Source organism: Corythoichthys intestinalis, chromosome 13 (genome assembly GCF_030265065.1).
Source record: "Corythoichthys intestinalis isolate RoL2023-P3 chromosome 13, ASM3026506v1, whole genome shotgun sequence".
Taxonomy (NCBI): domain Eukaryota; kingdom Metazoa; phylum Chordata; class Actinopteri; order Syngnathiformes; family Syngnathidae; genus Corythoichthys; species Corythoichthys intestinalis.
The window spans coordinates 14645088-14666278 of NC_080407.1; the positions used below are offsets into that span (position 1 = coordinate 14645088).

General features: G+C 40.3%; 1 protein-coding gene across 2 annotated transcripts in view; it reads right to left on the reverse strand.

The window, feature by feature from the left end:
• Window positions 1-21191, reverse strand: part of LOC130928701 (synapsin-3-like) — a 383502-nt gene that overhangs the window by 135381 nt on the left and 226930 nt on the right. For both annotated transcript variants that reach the window (XM_057855415.1, XM_057855416.1), the window contains exons 5-6: window positions 20152-20614; window positions 6148-6205 (exon numbers count right to left, since the gene is read on the reverse strand). In XM_057855415.1, coding sequence (XP_057711398.1) covers window positions 6148-6205; window positions 20152-20555 — 462 coding nt within the window. In that variant the 5' untranslated portion in view covers window positions 20556-20614. The remainder of the gene's footprint in view (window positions 1-6147; window positions 6206-20151; window positions 20615-21191) is intronic.

Genomic DNA, 21191 nt, shown 5'->3' on the forward strand with positions numbered 1-21191 from the left:
TTTGAATTCATTCTTCCATTTATGATTGCAAGTTGTCCAGGCCCTGAGGCAGCCAATCAGCCCCAAATCATGATGCTCCCTCCACCATGCTTCACGGTGGGGATGAGGTGTTGATGTTGGTGAGCTGTCCCATTTTTCTTTCACACATGCCATGTGTGTTACTACCAAACAATTCAGCTTTGGTTTCATCAGTCCACAAAATATTTTGCCAAAACTTCTGTGGAGTGTCCAAGTGCCCTTTTGCGAACATTAAACGAGCAACAATGTTTTTTTTTAGACAGCAGTGGCTTCCTCTGTGGAGCTCTCCCATGAACATCATTCTTGGTCATAGTTTTACATGTAGTTGATATGTGCACAGAGATAATTGAATGTGCCAGTGTCAGGAATACGCGGGCAGACAGGTTGTGTGGACCCAAATGCAGGGAAAAGTAAGCAGGGAGGCAGACCGGCAGTGCAAAATGATTTAATTAAGGCTAACAAAAAACAAAGTATCAACCAATATTGTGGGGATCCAAAAAAACACATAAACAAACAAAACTCAGGTCACTAACAAATGGCTTGATATCAAAAACTTACATCGAGGAACACAAGGACTTGGACGGAGAAAACTTGAGAACACTGACGAGCACATGGGCATTGACAGACTTTGACGGGAGACTCTGACATTGACAATGACGCAACAAGGAGTGAAAAGAAACTGGGTGCTTATATACACACACATGCAGACACGGGGTAACGAGACAACGAGGAACAGCTGGGTAATACAGGAGGCCTCACTAGGAGGAGGTACAACAGGTGAAATCCATGGGTCATCACAAGGACAAGTCACACTTGGAAAAAACCAACACAAAACCTAACAGCCAGTGATTTCTGTAAGTCTTTAGCAGACACTCTAGGGTCCTTTTTTACCTCTCTGAGCATTCTGCGCTGAACTCTTGGAGTCATCTTTAGTGGACGGCCACTCCTTGGGAGAGATGCAACCATGCCAAACTGTCCATTGGTAGAAAACTTCTCTGACTGTCGATTGACGAATGTTCAGACTTTTAGAGATGGTTTTGTATCCTTTCCCAGCATTATACAAATCAACAATCCTTGATCGCAGGTCTTCAGACAGCTGTTTTGACGGAGCCATGATGCACATCAGACAATGCTTCGCATCAAGACAATTCTTACCAGGTGTGTGTTTTACAGTGGGCAGGGCAGCTTTAAACCACTCATCAGTGATTGGGCACACACCTGATTTAAATTGTTTGGGGAAAAATTGGTTTCAATTGCTCTTTAAGTCTCCTCAGGCAGAGGGTTTACCTACTTATTTTCTCCCCTTCTGTCATTGTTTGCATGTTATCCTCATTAAAATATGAAAACCTATTAATGTTTGCTTGGTTTTAGTTAAAGCAGAAACTGTTTTTACATCTGTGTGATTTTGACAAAGATCACAGGCAGAAATATGACAAATCCCAAAAGGTTCAGATACCTTTTCATACCACTGTGAGGTACGTTCGTTCATTCCCTTCACAGTCAAAACGCATTGGATGTCGATCATTGTCAATGGCAGGCAATGAATGAACATGCCAATGCATTAAATCCTCCAACTGACCCCCTGCTCAACTCAATCAGCCAATAAACAGCGGAGGTTAAGTCCGTTCATTTGAGGCGTTAAGCTCGTTTTGCTGGGCTTCATACTAGCTTTCATCCCTTCCCCGAAAAGCGAAATATCCTCAGTGCTGTTTTCTGACGGAATTGGGATGTGAGTCATCTGCGTGAATGTGCCAATGTCATAAAAGTGAAAGCGAAATTACACCCACTTCTTCCATTTCAATGTGAAGAGCAAGGGGGTGGGCAGATTCCGTCTTCTTATTTACGGGACAATGAGGTATCAGTCACACTCAATTTGCTTCAAGGGCATCGTGCACTTGTGGATTTCTGTCCGATGACCGATTTTTTTTTTTTTTTTTTCCCCATCGAGGCGAGCAAATCCCCACCGGCTAGCAAAATATTGGCGAGCGCCGCGTAAACGTGGCAGCTGCATTAATGGATGAAGCGCGGGCTCAGAAGCTAGGATGCGAGGCTTTTCAGGGCGCCATGGCAACGCATTCAAATACTGGTTTTGGAACAGCGTTTGCCTTGGGAAAGGAAAACAGGAAGTGATACGGGACATCTGCCAGGAAAGGGAAGATAAATATTTGCGATGGACCTATTAGCTGCCATTGACGGGGCGAGAAGTCAATCCAGATTGACTGGAAGGGACAAATTTTGAATTCATTTAGTCGCATTTAATCATTAACTAATGCTAAATAAGCAATGATATTCATTGTAAGAACAGCAATTAGAGAAAATAATGACTAATTAATCTGAAAGTGCAGGTTCCACTGAGATTTGAACTCAGATTCAGAGTCCAGAATGCTGCTAACCAGTGGTGAGTAGAGTAGCCAAAAATTTGACTCAAGTAAGAGAATCGTTATTTCAAAATAAAACCACTCAAGACAAAGTAGTCAACCAAAAAAAATGTACTCAAGTACAAGTCAAAAAGTATTTGGTGAAAATCATACTCAATTAATGAGTAAAATTGTGAGTAACTACTGATCATTTTTTAAACAATAGCATTTCACAGCACAACGTCATCTATATGAACAGCTATTATACACTGGACTATAACCTATTACACGGTCAAATTAGACCCGAAAAATACACAAAAATCCTCCAATTCTGACTAAAAAAACAGATAAATGAAACATCACCCGTCCACAGAGCACGAGTGCCCTCTAGTGGCAAAAACAAATTCCCTATTATGAAATAACAATAAAAACTTGGAGAAAGCTTGAAATCGAGTAATGTTGACTATGTCAAATACAGTAATTTTTGGACTATAAATCGCTGCTTTTTTCCTTCCAGTGCGGCTTATTTGTTGATTCATTTGGGTTAATAGGTCACATTTTATTTAACAACGGCGTCAAAAGACTGTCATAATTATGACATGACAGAGTCATGGGCATTACTGAATGCTTATGACGAATGTCATCCAGCAAATGATGTCACTAACTCAATTTATGTCTTGTTTGGATCTTTTACATCCATTCAAAAGTGAGATAATTTGCCCGATAACACTAAATGACATCTGTTATCATTCATTAATGCTCAAGACAGTGTCATGTCATAATCATGATTGTCGAATGACAGTCTTATGTCCTAACTAAATCCTAACTGGAACAGTAACTGAAGACATAATTAGCACAGAGCATGGATTTTGATAGCTATTTACATCTGTAGCGCTGCAATGCATGCTAGGAGGCATGTTGGACAACAACAGTGTTGACAGCAGGTGGCAGCCGAGGTTGACCGTGTCCCCCAAGGGAGCAGTGATGGCCAAATGAAGCTTTTTGAAACAATGAAGATTTGTAGCCAATTGGTTCAAGGCTTTATGGTGGTTCATTTGGTTTTATGATAGTCGAATGATTCCGCTGTCAAATAATGTGTTATCGGATGATATGATATGGTGTAAATATCCCAATATACAGTGAGGAGAGCTGCGGCTTATGGTCCGGCGTGGCTTATGTATGAACAAATGCAGTTTTTGTACCAAATTTGGTGGGTGGCGGCTTATAGTCAGGTGCGCCTTATAGAGCGAAAATTACGGTAGTTTCATTATCAAGGAGTGTTAGACACGTCACTTGATCATAGGACTTTCCACTGCCAGTTTGTCTGTGGCCATGAGACCATAAGTAATGGCACCCCTGCAATTCTGTCATATAATGCTCAATTTCTCCCAAAAATAATTGCAATTGCAAATGTTTTGGTCGTAGCTTGCGATGAAAAAACACAAAAGAGAATGAAGAAAAAAATTAAATCAGTATAATTTTACACAAAACTCCAAAAATGGCCCAGACAAAAGTATTGGCACCCTCAGTCTAATAATTGGTAGCAAAACCTTTAGACAAAATAACTTTGGACTACCGCTTCCGGTATCCATCACTGAGTTTCTTACAATGCTCTGCTCGGATTTTAGTCCATTCTTGGACAACTGCTCCAGGTCTCTGAGGGTGCCTTCTCCAAACTGCCATTTTCAGATCTCTGCACATTTGTTCAATGGGATTCAGGTTTGCACTCATTGCTGGCCACTATAGAAGTCTCCAGTGCTTTCTCTCAAACCATTTCCTAGTGCTTTTTGAAATGTGTTTTGGGTCACTGTCCTGCTGGAAGACCAATGACCTCTGAGGGACACCCAGCTTTCTCATACTGGGCCCTACATTATGCTACAAACTTTGTTGGTAGTCTTCAGACTTCATAATGCCATGCCCACGGGCAAGCAGTCCAGGGCCAGAGGCCAGAAGCAACCCCAAAACATTGGGGAACTTCCGCCATGCTTGACTGTGGGGACAGTGTTCTTTTCTTTGAAGGCCCTGTTTTTATCCCTGTAAACTCTATGTTGATGCCTTTTCCCAAAACTGCTCTACTATTGTCTCATCTGACCAGAGAGCATTCTTCCAAAATAATTTTGGCTTTCTCGGGTAAGTTTTGGCAAACTCCAGCCTGGCTTTTTTATGTCTCCCTGGGTATCCGACCATAGAGTACCTTTTCATTCAGACGTCGACGGATAGTATGGGTTGACATTGTTGACTCTGACTGCAGGACAGCTTGAACTTGTTTGGATGCGAGTCGAGGTTCTTAACCATCTCCACCATCCGCACAATATTTCGTTGAAATCTTTCGTCAATTTTTCATTTCTCATCTACATCTAGGGAGGTTATCCACAGTGCTATGGGCTTTACACTTATTCATGACACTGTGCACGGTAGACAAAGGAACATTCAGGTCTTTGGAGATTGACTTGTAGCCTTGAGATTGCTCATACTTCCTCAAAATTTTGCTTCCTCAAGTCCTCAGACAGTTCTTTGGTCGTCTTTTATTTTCTCCATGCTCAATGTGGTACACACATGGACACAGGAAAGAGGTTAAGTCAACTTTAATCCATTTTAACTGGCTGCAAGTGAGATTTAGTTATTGCCACCACCTGTTATGAGCCACAGGTAAGTAACAGGTGCTGTGAATTACACAAATTAGAGAAGCATCACGTGATTTTTCAAAGGGTGCCAATACCTTTGTCCAGCCCATTTTTGGAGTTTTTTGTAAAATGACAATGATTTTTTCCCCCATTTTCTTTTGTGTTTTTCATTGCAAGCAAAATAAATGAAGATATTACTACCGAAACATTTGTAATTGCAATCATTTTCTGGGAGAAATTGAGCATTATCTGACAGAATTGCAGGGGTGCCAATACTTTTGGCCAGCAGTATATGCCTGTGGCTGCTTGTAGTACTTCAGTCTTTTAGCCACAGGGGGAGCTAGAGTTTGCCATAGCAATGTAAGCGTGAAAGACTTACATCACCTAAATAATGCCATTCTTGGTTCCACTTCGTAAGCTGTGATGTTTTCCCTTAATTCATCTTCCCACTAAATTACTTCACTTCAAACAACCCGAATTAGAATATCATTGTGGCTACAGCATTGATGTTTTTTCAAGTCAAATTTAGAATTGGAACTACCGCACTGCTGCTTGCCACCTGTGGATATTAAGAGAGTGATTCAAAGTGCAGTCACAGAGTGTACAAAATTCCTGATAAGCTTAGCTGAACCGCAAAGCGTGGCGCTTTGGATAACGCTTAAGAACAGCCGACCCTTTCCTTTGTGAAATGACTTCAAAAGCTAAACAGATACTGCACGGATCAAGTGAAAGCCCGACCAATCAAGCCGTCAGTCATACGCTTCACTTTTGTTTCACAGTTGAGGGTCCAACTACCTTTAAGTAGGTCAAGACTCACTCTTCAGGGGCCTAATTAACATTTCTTATAGGGGACCGAAAGAGGTGAAACCCCAGAAAAAAAAAATATTTCACAGGCTCTGCCAAAAGACGGGACGTGACCACAACAGTGGAGAGTTGAGCAAATAGGCAGTAAAATCCAACTGTATGTGGTCCTTTTTTTCCCCTTTGCCTATAAAAACCCACCGCTCCATTTCAAAGAGTGCCGCAGTCTCAAGAATTACTTGCAGATGTAGAAGCAAACGCTTATTGGAGGTAAATTAGATGTTATCTCAACACTGTAAATTCGGGATGTCTAGACTAGTTTGTGCGCAGATTTGCGAGGAACGTACCTGTTCCACGCGGATTTCGTACTCCCCGTTCAGCTTCTTGCCCCGGAAGTACTTGGCCCTGCAATGCAAAGCAAGTATTCAAAGCTCTGGTTTTCTGAAACATATTCCTCAATATATACAGTGGGGCAAATAAGTATTTAGTCAACCACTAATTGTACAAGTTCTCCCACTTGAAATTATTAGAGGCCTGTAATTGTCAACATGGGTAAACCTCAACCACGAGAGACAGAATGTGGGGAAAAAAAAAAACAGAAAATCACATTGTTTGATTTTTAAATAATTTATTTGCAAATCATGGTGGAAAATAAGTATTTGGTCAATACCAAAAGTTCATCTCAATACTTTGTTATGTACCCTTTGTTGACAATAACGGAGGCCAAACGTTTTCTGTAACTCTTCACAAGCTTTTTTTTTTTTTTTCCCCACACACTGTTGCTGGTATTTTGGCCCATTCCTCCATGCAGATCTTCTCTAGAGCAGTGAGAGCAGTCACACAAAAATACACACGGTCCCAGGCTTCAACTGGGACCGTGTGCTTTGGTCAGATGAGACCAAGATTGAGCTTTTTGGCAACAAACACTAAGTGGGTCTGGTGTGCCACGAAAGATGCGCATGCTGAAAAGCACCTCATACCCACTGTGAAGTATGGGGGTGGGTCAGTGATGCTGTGGGGCTGTTTCGCGTCCAAAGGCCCTGGGAACCTTGTTAGGGTGCATGGCATCATGAATGCTTTGAAATACCAGGACATTTTAAATCAAAATCTGTTGCCCTCTGCTCGAAAGCTGAAGATGGGTCGTCACTGGGTCTTTCAGCAAGACAATGACCCTAAACATATGGCCAAATCTACACAGAAATGGTTCATCAGACACAAAATCAAGCTCCTCCCATGGCCATCTCAGTCCCCAGACCTTGTTTTGTTGGCAAAAGATGGTTGTACAAAGTATTAACACCAGGGGTACTAATAATTGTGACACACATTATTTGATGTCAAATAATTTTTTCTTTGAGATTTTTTCCCCACTGAATGAATGCACTTTTACTGAAGGTTGGATTTTTCTCTTTTTTCCATTAAGGTCCCATATTATTTGAATAGAAAAAAATATATATTAGAAGTTAAAAAACACATCTTTTTCAGGGGTGCCAATAATTATGGAGAGCACTGTATTTGCCCCACTGTATACAGTGCATTATAATGTATCAAAACATGTAACAAATACATGTTACAATTAGATTATTGCAGAATAGAATAAAGAAGAAAAGTTAATACACTCATGTAAAGCTGTCGGAACACAATGAAGACAACACTGGGATACACATATACACATACGGTAGAGGTCCCTCTTAGCCAACTGGATGCCAGCAGTGCTTAATTTGTAAACCATATGGTGCCGGAATGCAAAATACATATGACAGCGCAGGGATGATGAAACAAGCACACATCCCGGAACATACGCAGAAAATGGTGCTGAAAACAACAGGCAAATGCCCACTTGCCATGCTGAGGGACTTACAAGCCTCAATTTGAGATAAAATCCATGGTATAAATGTTATAATGTTTAACCAAGAATCTAGACTGTTTTACGTCCATATCTTTAAAGAATTCAGGGATTTAAGCATTTATTCAGAAGAATTTTCAACGTAAAAAGCTCTTTGTGTTTCCACTCGGTCAGCTTTGATGGAGATAGGCCCCCTATTAATCGGCAATGCGCCCTGTTAATATCATTATGAAGTTTATGGTAACAGGGTCGCAAAGCCGTATTAACGTTGGCTTTTTCTCAGGAGTAGAAGCTAGCTGTTCAGCTAACTCCTATTAATGATCAAGAGGACAACCTTATGTAGGTAAATACTAGCAACGGTAAGTTCAAGTACCGTTATTTTCGGTCAAGAAGCCGCTACTTTTTTCCTTCATTTTGAATCCTGTGGCTTATAGTCCAGCGAGGTTTACTTGTTGATTTATTTGGGTGAATGAGTAACACTTTATTTGACAGCGGCGTCATAAAACTGTCAAAATTATGACATGACACCATCATGGGCATTACTGAATGCCCGTCATCCGGCAAATTATGTCACTAACTCCATTTATTTCCAGCTCGGATCTTTTACACCCATTCAAAAGTGAAATAATTTGCCGGGGCCGATTCATAGGGGGGCTTATCTCTGTCAAAGCTGCCCGAGTGGAAATAGAAAGAACTTTTACCCGTTGAAAATTCTTGTGAATAAATAATTAAATCTCTAAATTCTTTGCAGATTTGGATGTAAAACAGTCTCGATTCTTGGTTAAAAGCAAAAAACAGGCAGTTAGCATTTATTTTATGTAAATATTGCGAACTACGATGCTAGTGGGTAAGCAAATTAGTGGCCGCCATACGTAAACAAAGAGCTTTTTCCGTTAAATTCTTGTGAATAAATGCTTAAATCCCTATATGCTTGATAGATATGGACGTTAAACAGTCTCGATTCTTGGTTAAAAGCAAAAAGCCGTGCAGTTAGCATTTATATTACGTAAATATGGTGAAGAATGCTGCTAGTCAGTAAGCAAATTAGCGGCCGCTATACCACAAAGACCTTTTTCCATTGAAAATTCTTGTGAATAAATGCTTAAATCCCTGTATTCCTTATAGATATGGACGACCAGTCTCGATTCTTGGTTAAAAGTAAAAAACGGGCAGTTAGCAGTTATTTTACCTAAATATTGCAAAGTATAATGCCAGTGCTGTCGCTGCTAATTTCTCCAATTGATTTCCTTCACGTTTCAAAATGCACGCATGGTACGAAAAATACAAAAATTACCTTGAATCCTCGAACAAATCACTCCTGAGACAATCCTTCCTTTTAGAGCTTTCGTACTTTTTCAACTTAAATCCAGCGTTAGATCGCTGCATGTGACTGACTGCTAATAAATTAAGCGGTGTGTGGGACGGGAAGGCGTGACGCAGTGAATGGGGAATGTGTGTTGTCAATACATTTTGAGGTCTATGGCTCATGACAGCAGTCTCATGCCATCATTATGATGGTCTAATGACAGTTTTATGGCGCCACAGTCAAATGATGTTTTACAGAATACCAGAGTTATCAATTAATGAAACAACTGGAACAGTAATTGAAGATATAATTAGCATAGAACATGAATTTTGATTGTTATTTACATCTGCAGCACGGCAATGCATGCTAGGAGGCATGTTGGACGACAACAGTGTTGACAGCAAAGGTTGACTGTCTCCTCCAACTGAGCAGTGATTGCCAAATGAAGCTTCTTGAAGCAATTAAACTTTGCAGCCAATTGGTTCAAAGCTTCATGGTGGTTCATTTGATTTTAAGGCAGTGGTATGATGCCGCTGTCAGATAAAGTGTTACTGATTAATGTCTTTTGGTGTAAATATCCCATAATACAGTGAGGACCACTGCGGCTTATAGTGAAGTGCGGCTTATCTATGAACAAATTTCATTTTCGTGTCAATTTTGGTGGGTGGCGGCTTACAGCCAAGTGCGCCTTATAGTACGAAAATTATGTTTTTTCTGATCTTATGCAGAACAGGGCTGCAGATCTGTACTAATCTTAGCTTTTTCTCAGGAGTAGAAGCTAGCAGTGTAGCTAAAATGTCCTGTACTATCAGCAGCTCTATTTAGGCTGTAAAACACAACTGCATAAACGGATGCCTCAGGTACACACGGGTCTGAGTTATAACAAGCCAAAAATAACGTTTTGTTTATTTGACAGGAGGAGACGTTTAAACAGAGCTTGCTAACTCATATTTTCCAGGAGAACAGAAAGAGAATATTTTTTTACTAAATGGACGTCTACTGCAAAGAGCAATTCTTAGCCATGTTGTGTCCCAGTCCTCAGTGTTGAACTCTCACCCCAAATGGCTGCCAACAATCTGCCACAGGCTTCAGGCTATAGAATGAATGTAGTCCGGAATCTCCACTACATGTCTAAGCGCTTCGGTCACTAGGACAAGCTGTTTGGGATTTGCTTCTCATCCTGTTCACACAAAAACGTGGTTTCCCTTACGTTTCTGTCCCTTAATCCTTGTATGTACCACCATTATCCTTCATTAGTTCGCTGAGGGCGATCCAGTACGTAAGATTTCCCAGCTGTTGAGACTTAAATGTTTAAGGTCTCATTCCCTGTCATTTTGGGAGCCATGAATCTTCGACATCATTGACCTACATATGTATGGGCTATCCCAATACGACTGGAATGCGGAATGGACTAGAACGGTGGTATTGCAAAACGTGTCGTCACTGGGAGCGAAGGCGCTAATTTACGAGGTGCTCGGATTTGCTGGTGTTCACGTGTAAACATCGGGCTCGAGGGTAGAGGCCTCGAACTTCCTTAGCTGTCGTGCCGACGCCCGTTATGTCAACTCGACTGCTTATTTATTTGGGCCAAGAGAATAGTCATGTTTTGTTTAGTCAGCAACATTTGGTAGCGCGAGAGAACTGCGTGACCTGTGTGATCACGTCGATGCGATAAAATATCGATTGTTTTTACATATTTGGCCAAAAGCATTTTTTCTTTCAAATCATTCTTTGTTCAATGCCTTTGGAAAACATAACGATGTTCAGTAGTTCTGCGAATTACACCGAAAGTGACCGCCAGTGATATGAAAAAGTAGCTGCACCTTTTGGAATTTCTCAAATTTCTGCATAAAATCACCAGCAAATGTGATCTGATCTTTGTCAAAATCACACAGATGTAAAAACAGTGTCTGCTTTAACTAAAACCACCCAAACATTTATCGGGTTTCATATTTTAATGAGGATAGCATGCAAAAAATGACAGAAAGGGGGAAAAAAGTAAGTGAGCCCTCTGCCTAAGGAGACTTAAAGAGCAATCGAAACCAATTTTCACCAAACAATTTAAGTCAGGTGTGTGCCCAATCACTGATGAGTGGTTTAAAGCTGCCCTGCCCACTATAAAACACACACCTGGTAAGAATTGTCTTGATGAGAAACATTGTCTGAAGACCTGCGATCAAGGATTGTTGATTTGTATAAAGCTAGGAAACAAAACCATCTCAAGGTCTGGATGTTCATCAATCCACGGACAGAGAAGTTTTCTACATATGGAGAGAGTTGGGCACTGTTGCTTCTCTCCCGGGGAGTGGCCGTACACCAAAGATGACGCCAAGAGTGCAGGGCAGAATGCTCAGAGAGCTAAAAAAGAACCCAAGAGTGTCTGCTAAAGACTTACAGAAATCATTGGCACAGTCCAATATCTCTGTGCACACATTAACTATAAGTAAAACAATTGCCAAGAACTGTGTTCATGGAAGGACTCCACAGAGGAAGCCATTGCTGTCTAAATAAAAACATTGTTGCTTGTTTAATGTTCGCAAAAAGGCACTTGGACACTCCACTGAAGTTTTGGCAAAATATTTTGTGGACCGATGAAACAAAAGTTCAATTGTTTGGGAGTAACACACAATGTTATGTGTGGAGGAAAACTGGAACAGCTCATCAACACCTTATCCCCACCGTGAAGCTTGGTGGAGGGAGCATCATGATTTGGGGCTGTTTTGCTGCCTCAGAGCCTGGAAAACGTATTGGTTCACCTATTTATTTCCCCCCTTCTGCCATTGTTTGCATACTATCCTCATTAAAATATGAAAACCTATATATGTTTGGGTGGTTTTAGTTAAAGCAGACACTGTTTTTTCATCTGTGTGATTTAGACAATGATCAGATCACATTTGATGGTGATTCTATGCAGAAATGTGAGAAATTCCAAAAGGTTCCGATACTTTTTCATACCACTGTATGTGCAACTCGTATTATTCAAAGCGCAATGCAAACACGGGGACAGCAACTTGGCAGGGTATTTTGCGTTTTGTCCCGGGAGAGACTAATAGCACGGATTGTTGTTGGTGGCGGCGATGCTCTTTGAGACTTTTTGCCTCAGTCCTGTGTACCGCTTTTGTGTGCCAGTCATTGCTGGAGGCCAAGCCTGTCAGGACGGAGGGCTGTTTCCCTGGCGACACCGGCCTCTCAGCGAGAATGCACAGGAGGAAAATCCACTCTTGAGGCAGAGAGCGATGGATGTTCACCAGTTGACAAAGCTCAGAAACCCACAAAGAATCTGACAGGAGGGCATAAGTGCAAGTACGCTGTACCATATTTGGGTACACTGTCACAAGCAGAGCGCTCAATTTTGATTCGTGAAGATGTTTAGTTAAGCAAGAGACTGCCTGCTTTCACGTTGTCCTTCAAGTGGGACGGTAAAATCTAACAATCATGACAAGGATGTGTTGCCAAAGCAGCAAGCAAATATTTGCCCTTTCTTTTTTATGGCTTGCACTTAATAGAATTCATGCTATATCTACTAAATGTTCAGTAAATTTGCATATATACTAGTCCTTCTAAAAAAAATTAGCATATTGTAATAAATTTCATTATTTTCTATAATGTACTGATACACATTCATATATTTTAGATTCATTACACACAACTGAAGTAGTTCAAGCCTTTTATTGTTTTAATATTGATGATTTAAGCAAAAAAAGTCAAAAGTATTTTATAGGGCTGTCAAATTTATCTCGTAAACGGGCGGTAATTTATTTTAAATCAATCACGTTAAAATATTTGACGCAATTAACGCATGCACTGAATGACCCGCTCACACATTGCGTCAAACAGATTACAATGACGCCGTTTATGCTCATTAAGAGTGAAGAGAATGCCACCGGCCGCTTGGGGGCAGCGCTGTTCCATACTAATTTTATTCCTTCTAATAGTGGGAGAATTAGTAGTTGTGAGACGTTTATACTGTTGCATTGTGCTATTTGTGCGCCACACATTTTTCCGTAAGTTTTCTTTCTTTTAGTGGCAATTATGTGTCTCTTGTTGTATTTTGGGTAAGATATGTACAGAGATACATATGTTATAAAGGCGATTTGGACACAGGCGTTCATTGGACCGCACCGTTTATTGGCATAAGCTTCGGCAACTCCTTCACAACAAAATATATCATTTAGTGAAAGCACAACAAAAATAATATTCCTATCTCTCAAAAACAAACAAAAAAATGTTCACAAAAAGAAAAGCACTTCAGTCTGTAGTAATGAGACCCTGTTCTCACACAGTTAAACAACAATGCAAAGTGAATTGGCATTCCCAATCAAAATAGCTATGCAAAATACACATAAAACTTAGACTTTGGTCACTCTATTCTTATTATTGTTAGATTTATCCTTATTATTATTATATTAACTCTACTTTTGATTGAAAATTTTATAAATTCTATTAAAACGAAAACATGAAGAGGGGTTTTAATATAAAATTACTATAACTTGCAACTATAACATTTATTTTTTAAGAACCACAAGTCTTTCTATCCACGGATCCCTTTGACAGAAAGAATGTTAATAATGCCATTTGTGGATACATTGTTATAATAAACAAATACAGTACTTATTTACAGTATGTTGTATGTATACAGTGGGGCAAATAAGTATTTAGTCAACCACTAACTGTGCAAGTTCTCCAACTTGAAAATATTAGAGAGGCCTGTAATTGTCAACATGGGTAAATCTCAACAATGAGAGACAAAATGTGGAAAAAAAAAACTGACAATCACATTGTTTGATTTTTAAATAATTTATTTGCAAATCATGGTGGAAAATAAGTATTTGGTCAATACCAAAAGTTTATTTCAATACTTTGTTATGTACCCTTTGTTGGCAATAACGGAGGCCAAACGTTTTCTGTACCTCTTCACAAACTTTTCACACACAGTTGCTGGTATTTTGGCCCATTTCTCCGTGCAGATCTCCTCTAGAGCAGAGATGTTTTGGGGCTGTCGTTGGGCAACGCAGACTTTCAACTCCCTCCACAGATTTTCTATGGGGTTGAGATCTGGAGACTGGCTAGGCCACTCCAGGACCTTGAAAAGTTTCTTCCGAAGCCACTCCTTTGTTGCCCTGGCTGTGTGTTTGGGATTATTGTCATGCTGAAAGACCCAGCCACGTCTCATCTTCAATGCCCTTGCTAATGGAAGGAGATTTTAACTCATAATCTCTCGATACATGGCCCCATTCATTATTTCCTTTACACAGATCAGTCCTGGTTCCTTTGCAGAAAAACAGCCAAATAGCATGATGTTTCCACCCCCATCCTTCACAGTGGGTATGGTGTTCTTTGAATGCAATTCAATATTCTTTCTCCTCCAAACATGAGAACCTGTCTTCTACCAAAAGGTTCTATTTTGGCTTCATCCATAACACATTCTCCCAATCCTCTTCTGGATCATCCAAATGCTCTCTAGCGAACCGCAGACGGGCCTGGACCTGTACTGGCTTCAGCAGGGGGACACGTCTGGCAGTGCAGGATTTGAGTCCCTGGCGGCGCATTGTGTTACTGATAGCAGCCTTTGTTACTGTGGTCCCAGCTCTCTGTAGGTCATTCTCTCGGCCCCCCTTTGTGGTTCTGTGATTTTTGCTCACCGTTCTTTTTATCATTTTGATGCCACGGGGTGAGATCTTGCATAGAGCCCCAGATCGAGGGAGATTATCAGTGGTCATGTATGCCTTCCATTTTCTAATAATTGCTCCCACAGTTGATTTCTTTACACCAAGCGTTTTACCTATTTCAGATTCAGTCTTCCCAGCCTGGTGCAGGTCTACAATTTTGTCTCTGGTGTCCTTCGATAGCTATTTGGTCTTGGCCATAGTGGAGTTTGGAGTGTGAATGACTGAGATTGAGGACAGGTGTCTTTTATACCGATAACGAGTTAAAACAGGTGCCATTAATACAGGTAACGAGTGGAGCCTCGTTAGAAGAAGTTAGACCTCTTTGACAGCCAGAAATCTTGCTTGTGTGTAGGTGACCAAATACTTATTTTCCACTTTAGTTTGGAAATAAATTCTTTAAAAACCAAACAATGTGATTTTCTGTTGTTTTTTTCCACATTCCGTCTTCCATGGTTGAGGTTTATCCAAGTTGACAATGACAGGCCTCTCTAATCTTTTTAAGTTGGAGAACTTGCACAATTGGTGGTGGACTAAATACTTATTTGCCCCACTGTATATCCGTATTGTGTCTTATCTTTCAATTCCAACAATAATTTACAGAAAAATATGGCATATTCTATAGATGGTTTGAATTACGATTAATTAATTTTTAAGCTGTGATTAACTCGATTAAAAAATTTAATCGTTTGACAGCCCGAGTATTTTAGCATTAAGAACATTTTATGTACTATGGCGCCAACAAAAATACACGAGGTGGAATTTATGTACTTACAAAGTTGCTTGCGAATACTGCCATCTCCTGGCCAATCATTTTTACTACAACACAATTACCAAATGATTTTTAGATACACAACAGCGCCACAGAGTGGTCATAAGGGAAATGTTTTTTTTTTTTTGAAAAACCTCAACTGTCGATTTTCCTAGTGACACTTCAGCATGTTTTATCATTTAAACTTGGTTACAAGCTTCTTTAGCCTCTCTGTCGAGAGCTCTGCGGGGATGTCAGACATAAACTCCTCCGTCTTCCTCATATGGGGAAAAAAAGCAGCGCGCTCCCGCAATGTTCATCATATGGCTGTCAGCGGGGTGGATTAATTTAGCGATCGCTTTTAAACCTGGGCATCATCCCCACAGAGCCTTTAGCGACGGTGCGTAATGATCCCTGCTGATGATTAATTCAGAGGGCTGGAAATAGAGAGTAACACATCGGCTCCCCGCTGATGTCGGGCTACAAAATAACAATTCACGAGAAGGGGAGATCGCTTCATTGATTCAGTCAGGCCTACGTGATAAAGGAACTACCGCGCATCTTGAGAGATGATATCAAAGTATCTATTGAAGCTACAACTAGTTTCATCAGTTTCGGAGCAAAGGATGTGTTACCATGGTAATTTCAAGGTTTTTTTTCGTCTCCCCCAAATAAAGTGATGATAAAGCGTGTCCTTCCTGTATTTCTTGTGTTAAAATGAACAAGAAGGGAATTTACGAAGATGAGGAAAAGCCCGGCTTGCCCTATTTTTCAGCCTTAATGCGCAAAATGGTGCGATAACACCTCTTCATCGCATTTAATAGCTGATTAAAAGAGGAAAAAGTGCCAGCGTGTAGGCCTCGCATGGCAACCGCTACTGGTAATGAGTTGAAAATTGCCCACGTCGGAGCGATTGACTGACCGATCGACAAAAAGCGGGGAAATGAATGAAACTATTGGCGAAAAAGTTAAAGGGCAGTTCAGAATTTTTGACATAAAGTTTATTCTTTGGGTTAGTGGGGGTTTAATTAGTTGGTGTAGTTGATTTCGAAAAGGGTTAGCCTGCTTAGCATACCGATAAAAAACAACATAGGCACGCGTGAAAATCACCGATGACCCATGCAATCAATGGTGTTGGCTATGTTTTCAGGATAAAGTTATTCAAACTTACCCATAGACTTCATAATGATATTGACGGGACATGGGGCCGATTAATAGGGGGCCTGCATTGTTTACGTGGCCGTCAAAGTGGAAGTGGAATGGAATCACAGACAAAGAGCTTTTTTCGTTGAAAATTCTTGTATGCGTAAATCCCTGAATTCTTGAGAGATATGGACGTAAAACAGTCTCGATTCTTGGTTATCAGCAAAAAACAAAACAAAAACAAAAAAAAAACGTGCAGTTAGCAATTATTTTACGTAAATATGTCGAAGTACAATGCTAGTCTGTCAGTCAATGTGGCAGCCGCCATATGTAAACAGAGCTTTTCCGGTGAAATGTCTTGTGAATAAATGCTTAAATTCCTGAATTCTTTAAAGATATGGACGCAAAACAGTCTCGATTCTAGGTTAAAAGCAAAAAAAAAAAAAAAAAAAAAAAAAAAAAAGAAAAACTGGCAGTTAGCATATATTTTACATAAATATGGCGAAGTATGATGCTAGTTTGTTAGTCAATGTGGCGGCCGCCATATGTAAAAAGAGCTTTTCTGTTGAAAATGATTGTGAATAAATGCTTAAATCCCTGAATTCTTTAAAGATATGGACGCAAAACACTCTTGATTCTTGGTTAAAAGCAAAAAAATAAAGTGCAGTTAACATTTATTTTACTTAAATATGTCGAAGTATGATGCTAGTCTGTCAGTTAATGTGGCAGCCGCCATATGTAAACAGAGCTTTTCCGGTGAAATGTCTTGTGAATATATGCTTAAATGTCTGAATTTTTGATAGATATGGACGTAAGACAGTCTTGATTTTCTTGGTTAAAAGCAAAAAAAAAAAAAACGTGCAGTTAGCATTTGTTTTACGTAAATTACGATGCTAGTCTGTTAATGTGGTGGCTGCCATATGTAAATAGAGCTTTTTCGGTTAAAGTTCTTGTGAATAAATGCTTACATCCCAGAATTATTTATAAATATGGACGTACGATAGTCTCGATTCTTGATTAAAAGCAAGAGGAAAAAAAACAAAAACGTGCAGTTAGTATTTATTTTACGGAAATATGTAGAAGTACGTACAATGCTAGTCTGTCAATCAATGTGGCGACCACCTTATGTAAACAAAGATTTTCCGGTCAAAGTTCTTGTGAATAAATGCTTAAATCCCTGAATTCTTTATAAATATGGACGTAAGATAGTCTCCATTCTTGGTTAAAAGCAAAAAAAAAACAAAAAACGTCCAGTTAGCATTTATTTTATGTAAGTATGTCGAAGTATGTGCTCGTCTGTTAGTCAATGTGGCGCCTGCCTTATGTAAATAAAGCTTTTCCGGTTAAAATTCTTGTGAATAAATGCTTAAATCCCAGAATTCCTTATAAATATGGACGTAAGACAGTCTCCATTCTTGGTTAAAAGCAAAAAAAAAAAAGAGCAGTCAGCATTTATTTTACCTAAATATGTCGAAGTACGATGCTAGTCTGTTAGTCAATGTGGCGGCCCCCTTATGTAAACAGAGCTTTTCCGTTGAAAATTATTGTGAATAAATGTTTAAATCCCTGAATTCTTTAAAGATATGGACGCAAAACAGTCTTGATTCTTGGTTAGAAGTAAAAAAAAAAATTGAGAAAAAAATAAAAAATGTGAAGTTAGCATTTATTTAATGTAAATATGCCGAAGTGCGATGCTAGTCAGTCAGTCAATGTGGCAGCCGCCATATGTAAACAGAGCTTTTCCGGTGACAATTCTTATCAATAAATGCTTAAATACCAGATTATTTATTTATTTATTTTTTTAAATAAATATGGACGCAAGACAGTCTCCATTCTTTGTTCCAAGCTAAAAGCCGCCATATGTAAACAGTGCTTTTCTGGTGAAATGTCTTGTGAATATACAGTGGGGCAAATAAGTATTTAGTCAACCACTAATTGTACAAGTTCTCCCACTTGAAAATATTAGAGAGGCCTGTAATTGTCAACATGGGTAAACCTCAACCATGAGAGACAGAATGTGGAAAAAAAAAACAGAAAATCACATTGTTTGATTTTTAAATAATCTATTTTCAAATAATGGTGGAAAATAAGTATTTGGTCTATCCAAAAAGTTCATCTCAGTACTTTGTTATGTACCCTTTGTTGACAATAACGGAGGCCAAACGTTTTCTGTAACTCTTCACAAGCGTTTCACACACTGTTGCTGGTATTTTGGCCCATTCCTCCATGCAGATCTCCTCTAGAGCAGTGATGTTTTGGGGTTGTCGTTGGGCAACACGGACTTCGAACTCCCTTCTCACTCCGTGGCGTCAAAATGATAACGGTGAGCAAAAATCCCAGAACCACACAATGGGACCTAGTGAATGACCTACAGAGAGCTGGGTCCACAGTAACAAAGGTTACTATCAGTAACACAATGCGCCGCCAGGGACTCAAATCCTGCACTGCTAGACGTGTCCCCCTGCTGAAGAAAGTACACGTCCAGGCCCGTCTGCGGTTCGCTAAAGAGCATTTGGATGATCCAGAAGAGGACTGGGAGAATGTGTTATGGTCAGATGAAACCAAAATAGAATTTTTTGGAAGAAAGGGTACATAACAAAGTATTGAGATGAACTTTTGGTATTGACCAAATACTTATTTTCCACCATGATTTGCAAATAAATTGTTTAAAAATCAAACATCAAACAATTTGATTTTCTGTTTTTTTTTTCCACATTATGTCTCTCATGGTTGAGGTTTAACCATGTTGACAATTACAGGCCTCTCTAATATTTTTTCAAGTGGGAGAACTTGCACAATTAGTGGTTGACGAAATAATTATTTACCCCAATGTATGCTTAAGTCTCAGAATTTTTGATATGGACATAAGAGAGTCTTGATTCTTGGTTAAAAGCAAAAAACCGTGCAATAAGCGTTTAATTTATGTAAATATGCCGAAGTACGATGCTAGTCTGTTAGTCAATGTGGCGGCCGCCTGATGTAAACAGAGCTTTTCCTGTGAATATTCTTGTGAAAAAATGCGTAAATCCCTAAATTCTTTATAGTTATGGACGTAAGACAGTCTCGACTCTTGATAAAAGCAAAAAAAACGTGCAGTTAGCCTTTATTTTACATAAATATGTCGAAGAATGATTGTAGTCTGTGAGAATGTGGCAGCAGCCTTACAACAAAGAGCTTTTTACTTTGAAAATTCTCGTGAAGAAAACGAAAAATATCATAATAACCTTGAATCTCGAACAAATCACTCATTCCTTCCTTTTTGTATGCGGTACAGCTTTCGTACTTTTTCAACATAAATCCGGCGTTGGCTCGCTGTATGAGTCGTTGCGACCGACTGCGAATAACTGAAGCGGATTGTGGGATGGCACCCTACTTGAAGGATGAATCTGACCTGTCAATATCATTATGAAGTCTATGACTTACCATTCATTGCATGTGAATAATTCTAGTATGATCAGCAACATTTGTAATCCAGCAGCTCTGCAGGGAACAGGCTGTCCTAGTTTAGGTTCTAGTTTAATTTCAATGGAATACAATGGGGAGTTTTTTTTGTGGGTCCAAGAATGCTGACCAAAAAACTAACAATTTCAGAGTTAAGAGGAGTGAACGGAGAATTTCTTTGTCGAAATATTCGGTACTCACCAGTCTGTGTGTTGATCATCAATAACAAGCAAGATCTTGGGTTTGCGGACGACAGGTTTAGGAGGTTGACCGCTTCCAGTCGGGGCACCTTCGGTAGTCGCGGCAGCTGACGCCGCCGCCGACTTGGCGTGTGCGGCAGCAGCGACATTCTGCGCCATCTGAGCACTCTTCACCACGCTGGAGAATGAGCTGAGGAAACTGCCGGCACCGGCGGAACCCGGAGCCGAACTCTGAGCAGGTGCTGGGGGCGGGACGCTCGGGGGTTGCCGTCGCTCGGTGGCAGGGGAGGCCGGGGAGGAGGTGGAGGAACCTGGCGGGGTGGGCCTCTGCAGGTCCATCATGTAGCCGTTGGGGAGGTTGGCCACAAAGCTGCTGTCTGACAGGCGCCGACGAAGGTAGTTCATGGTGACTGCGGCTGGTGGGGCGGTCAGGCCGGAGGAAGTTTGCTGGGAGAAAAAAAGTCCTACAAAAGAGAATGACATTGTACAGCATTAAATACTAAATACTAGAGTATACAGTACAGTATTTTCTGATATCAGTTTTGTGCTATGCAATATTTAGACTGATTTGGAAGAATATTGTAATTTCTTGGGCATAAAGTGCATTTTTTGGGCAAATTGGGCAATACATGAATACAAGCCAAATTAAGATGCGCACAGGATAAGATTCCTTTGTGCTGGCACAAACGTGATGGTGGAATGATGAATGGATAAGTTGCAATTTTGGACGCATTGTCAAGGAGTGTGACCCTGGGTGTCTGGGCGTTTTGGCTTGACCACCAGACGGCCTTTTCAGGGGTGGTCAGCCCCTGCGTCAATTCCCAATTAGTAATGAGAGTTGCTTAATATTAAGCAGCAAACTTCTCATGCGACTATGCACGGCAGGGGCGTCCTTTTCCTCAAGTCAGGCTTAAACTGAACGCATACCTCCTGCTCTTCTCCTTGGGGGCCCAGCAAGAAAGGTGATTTTGAGGGGGCGTGCTTGGCATTTAAATTGACATTTGAAATATCTGGACTTGAATGATAAGATTCAAAGTACAG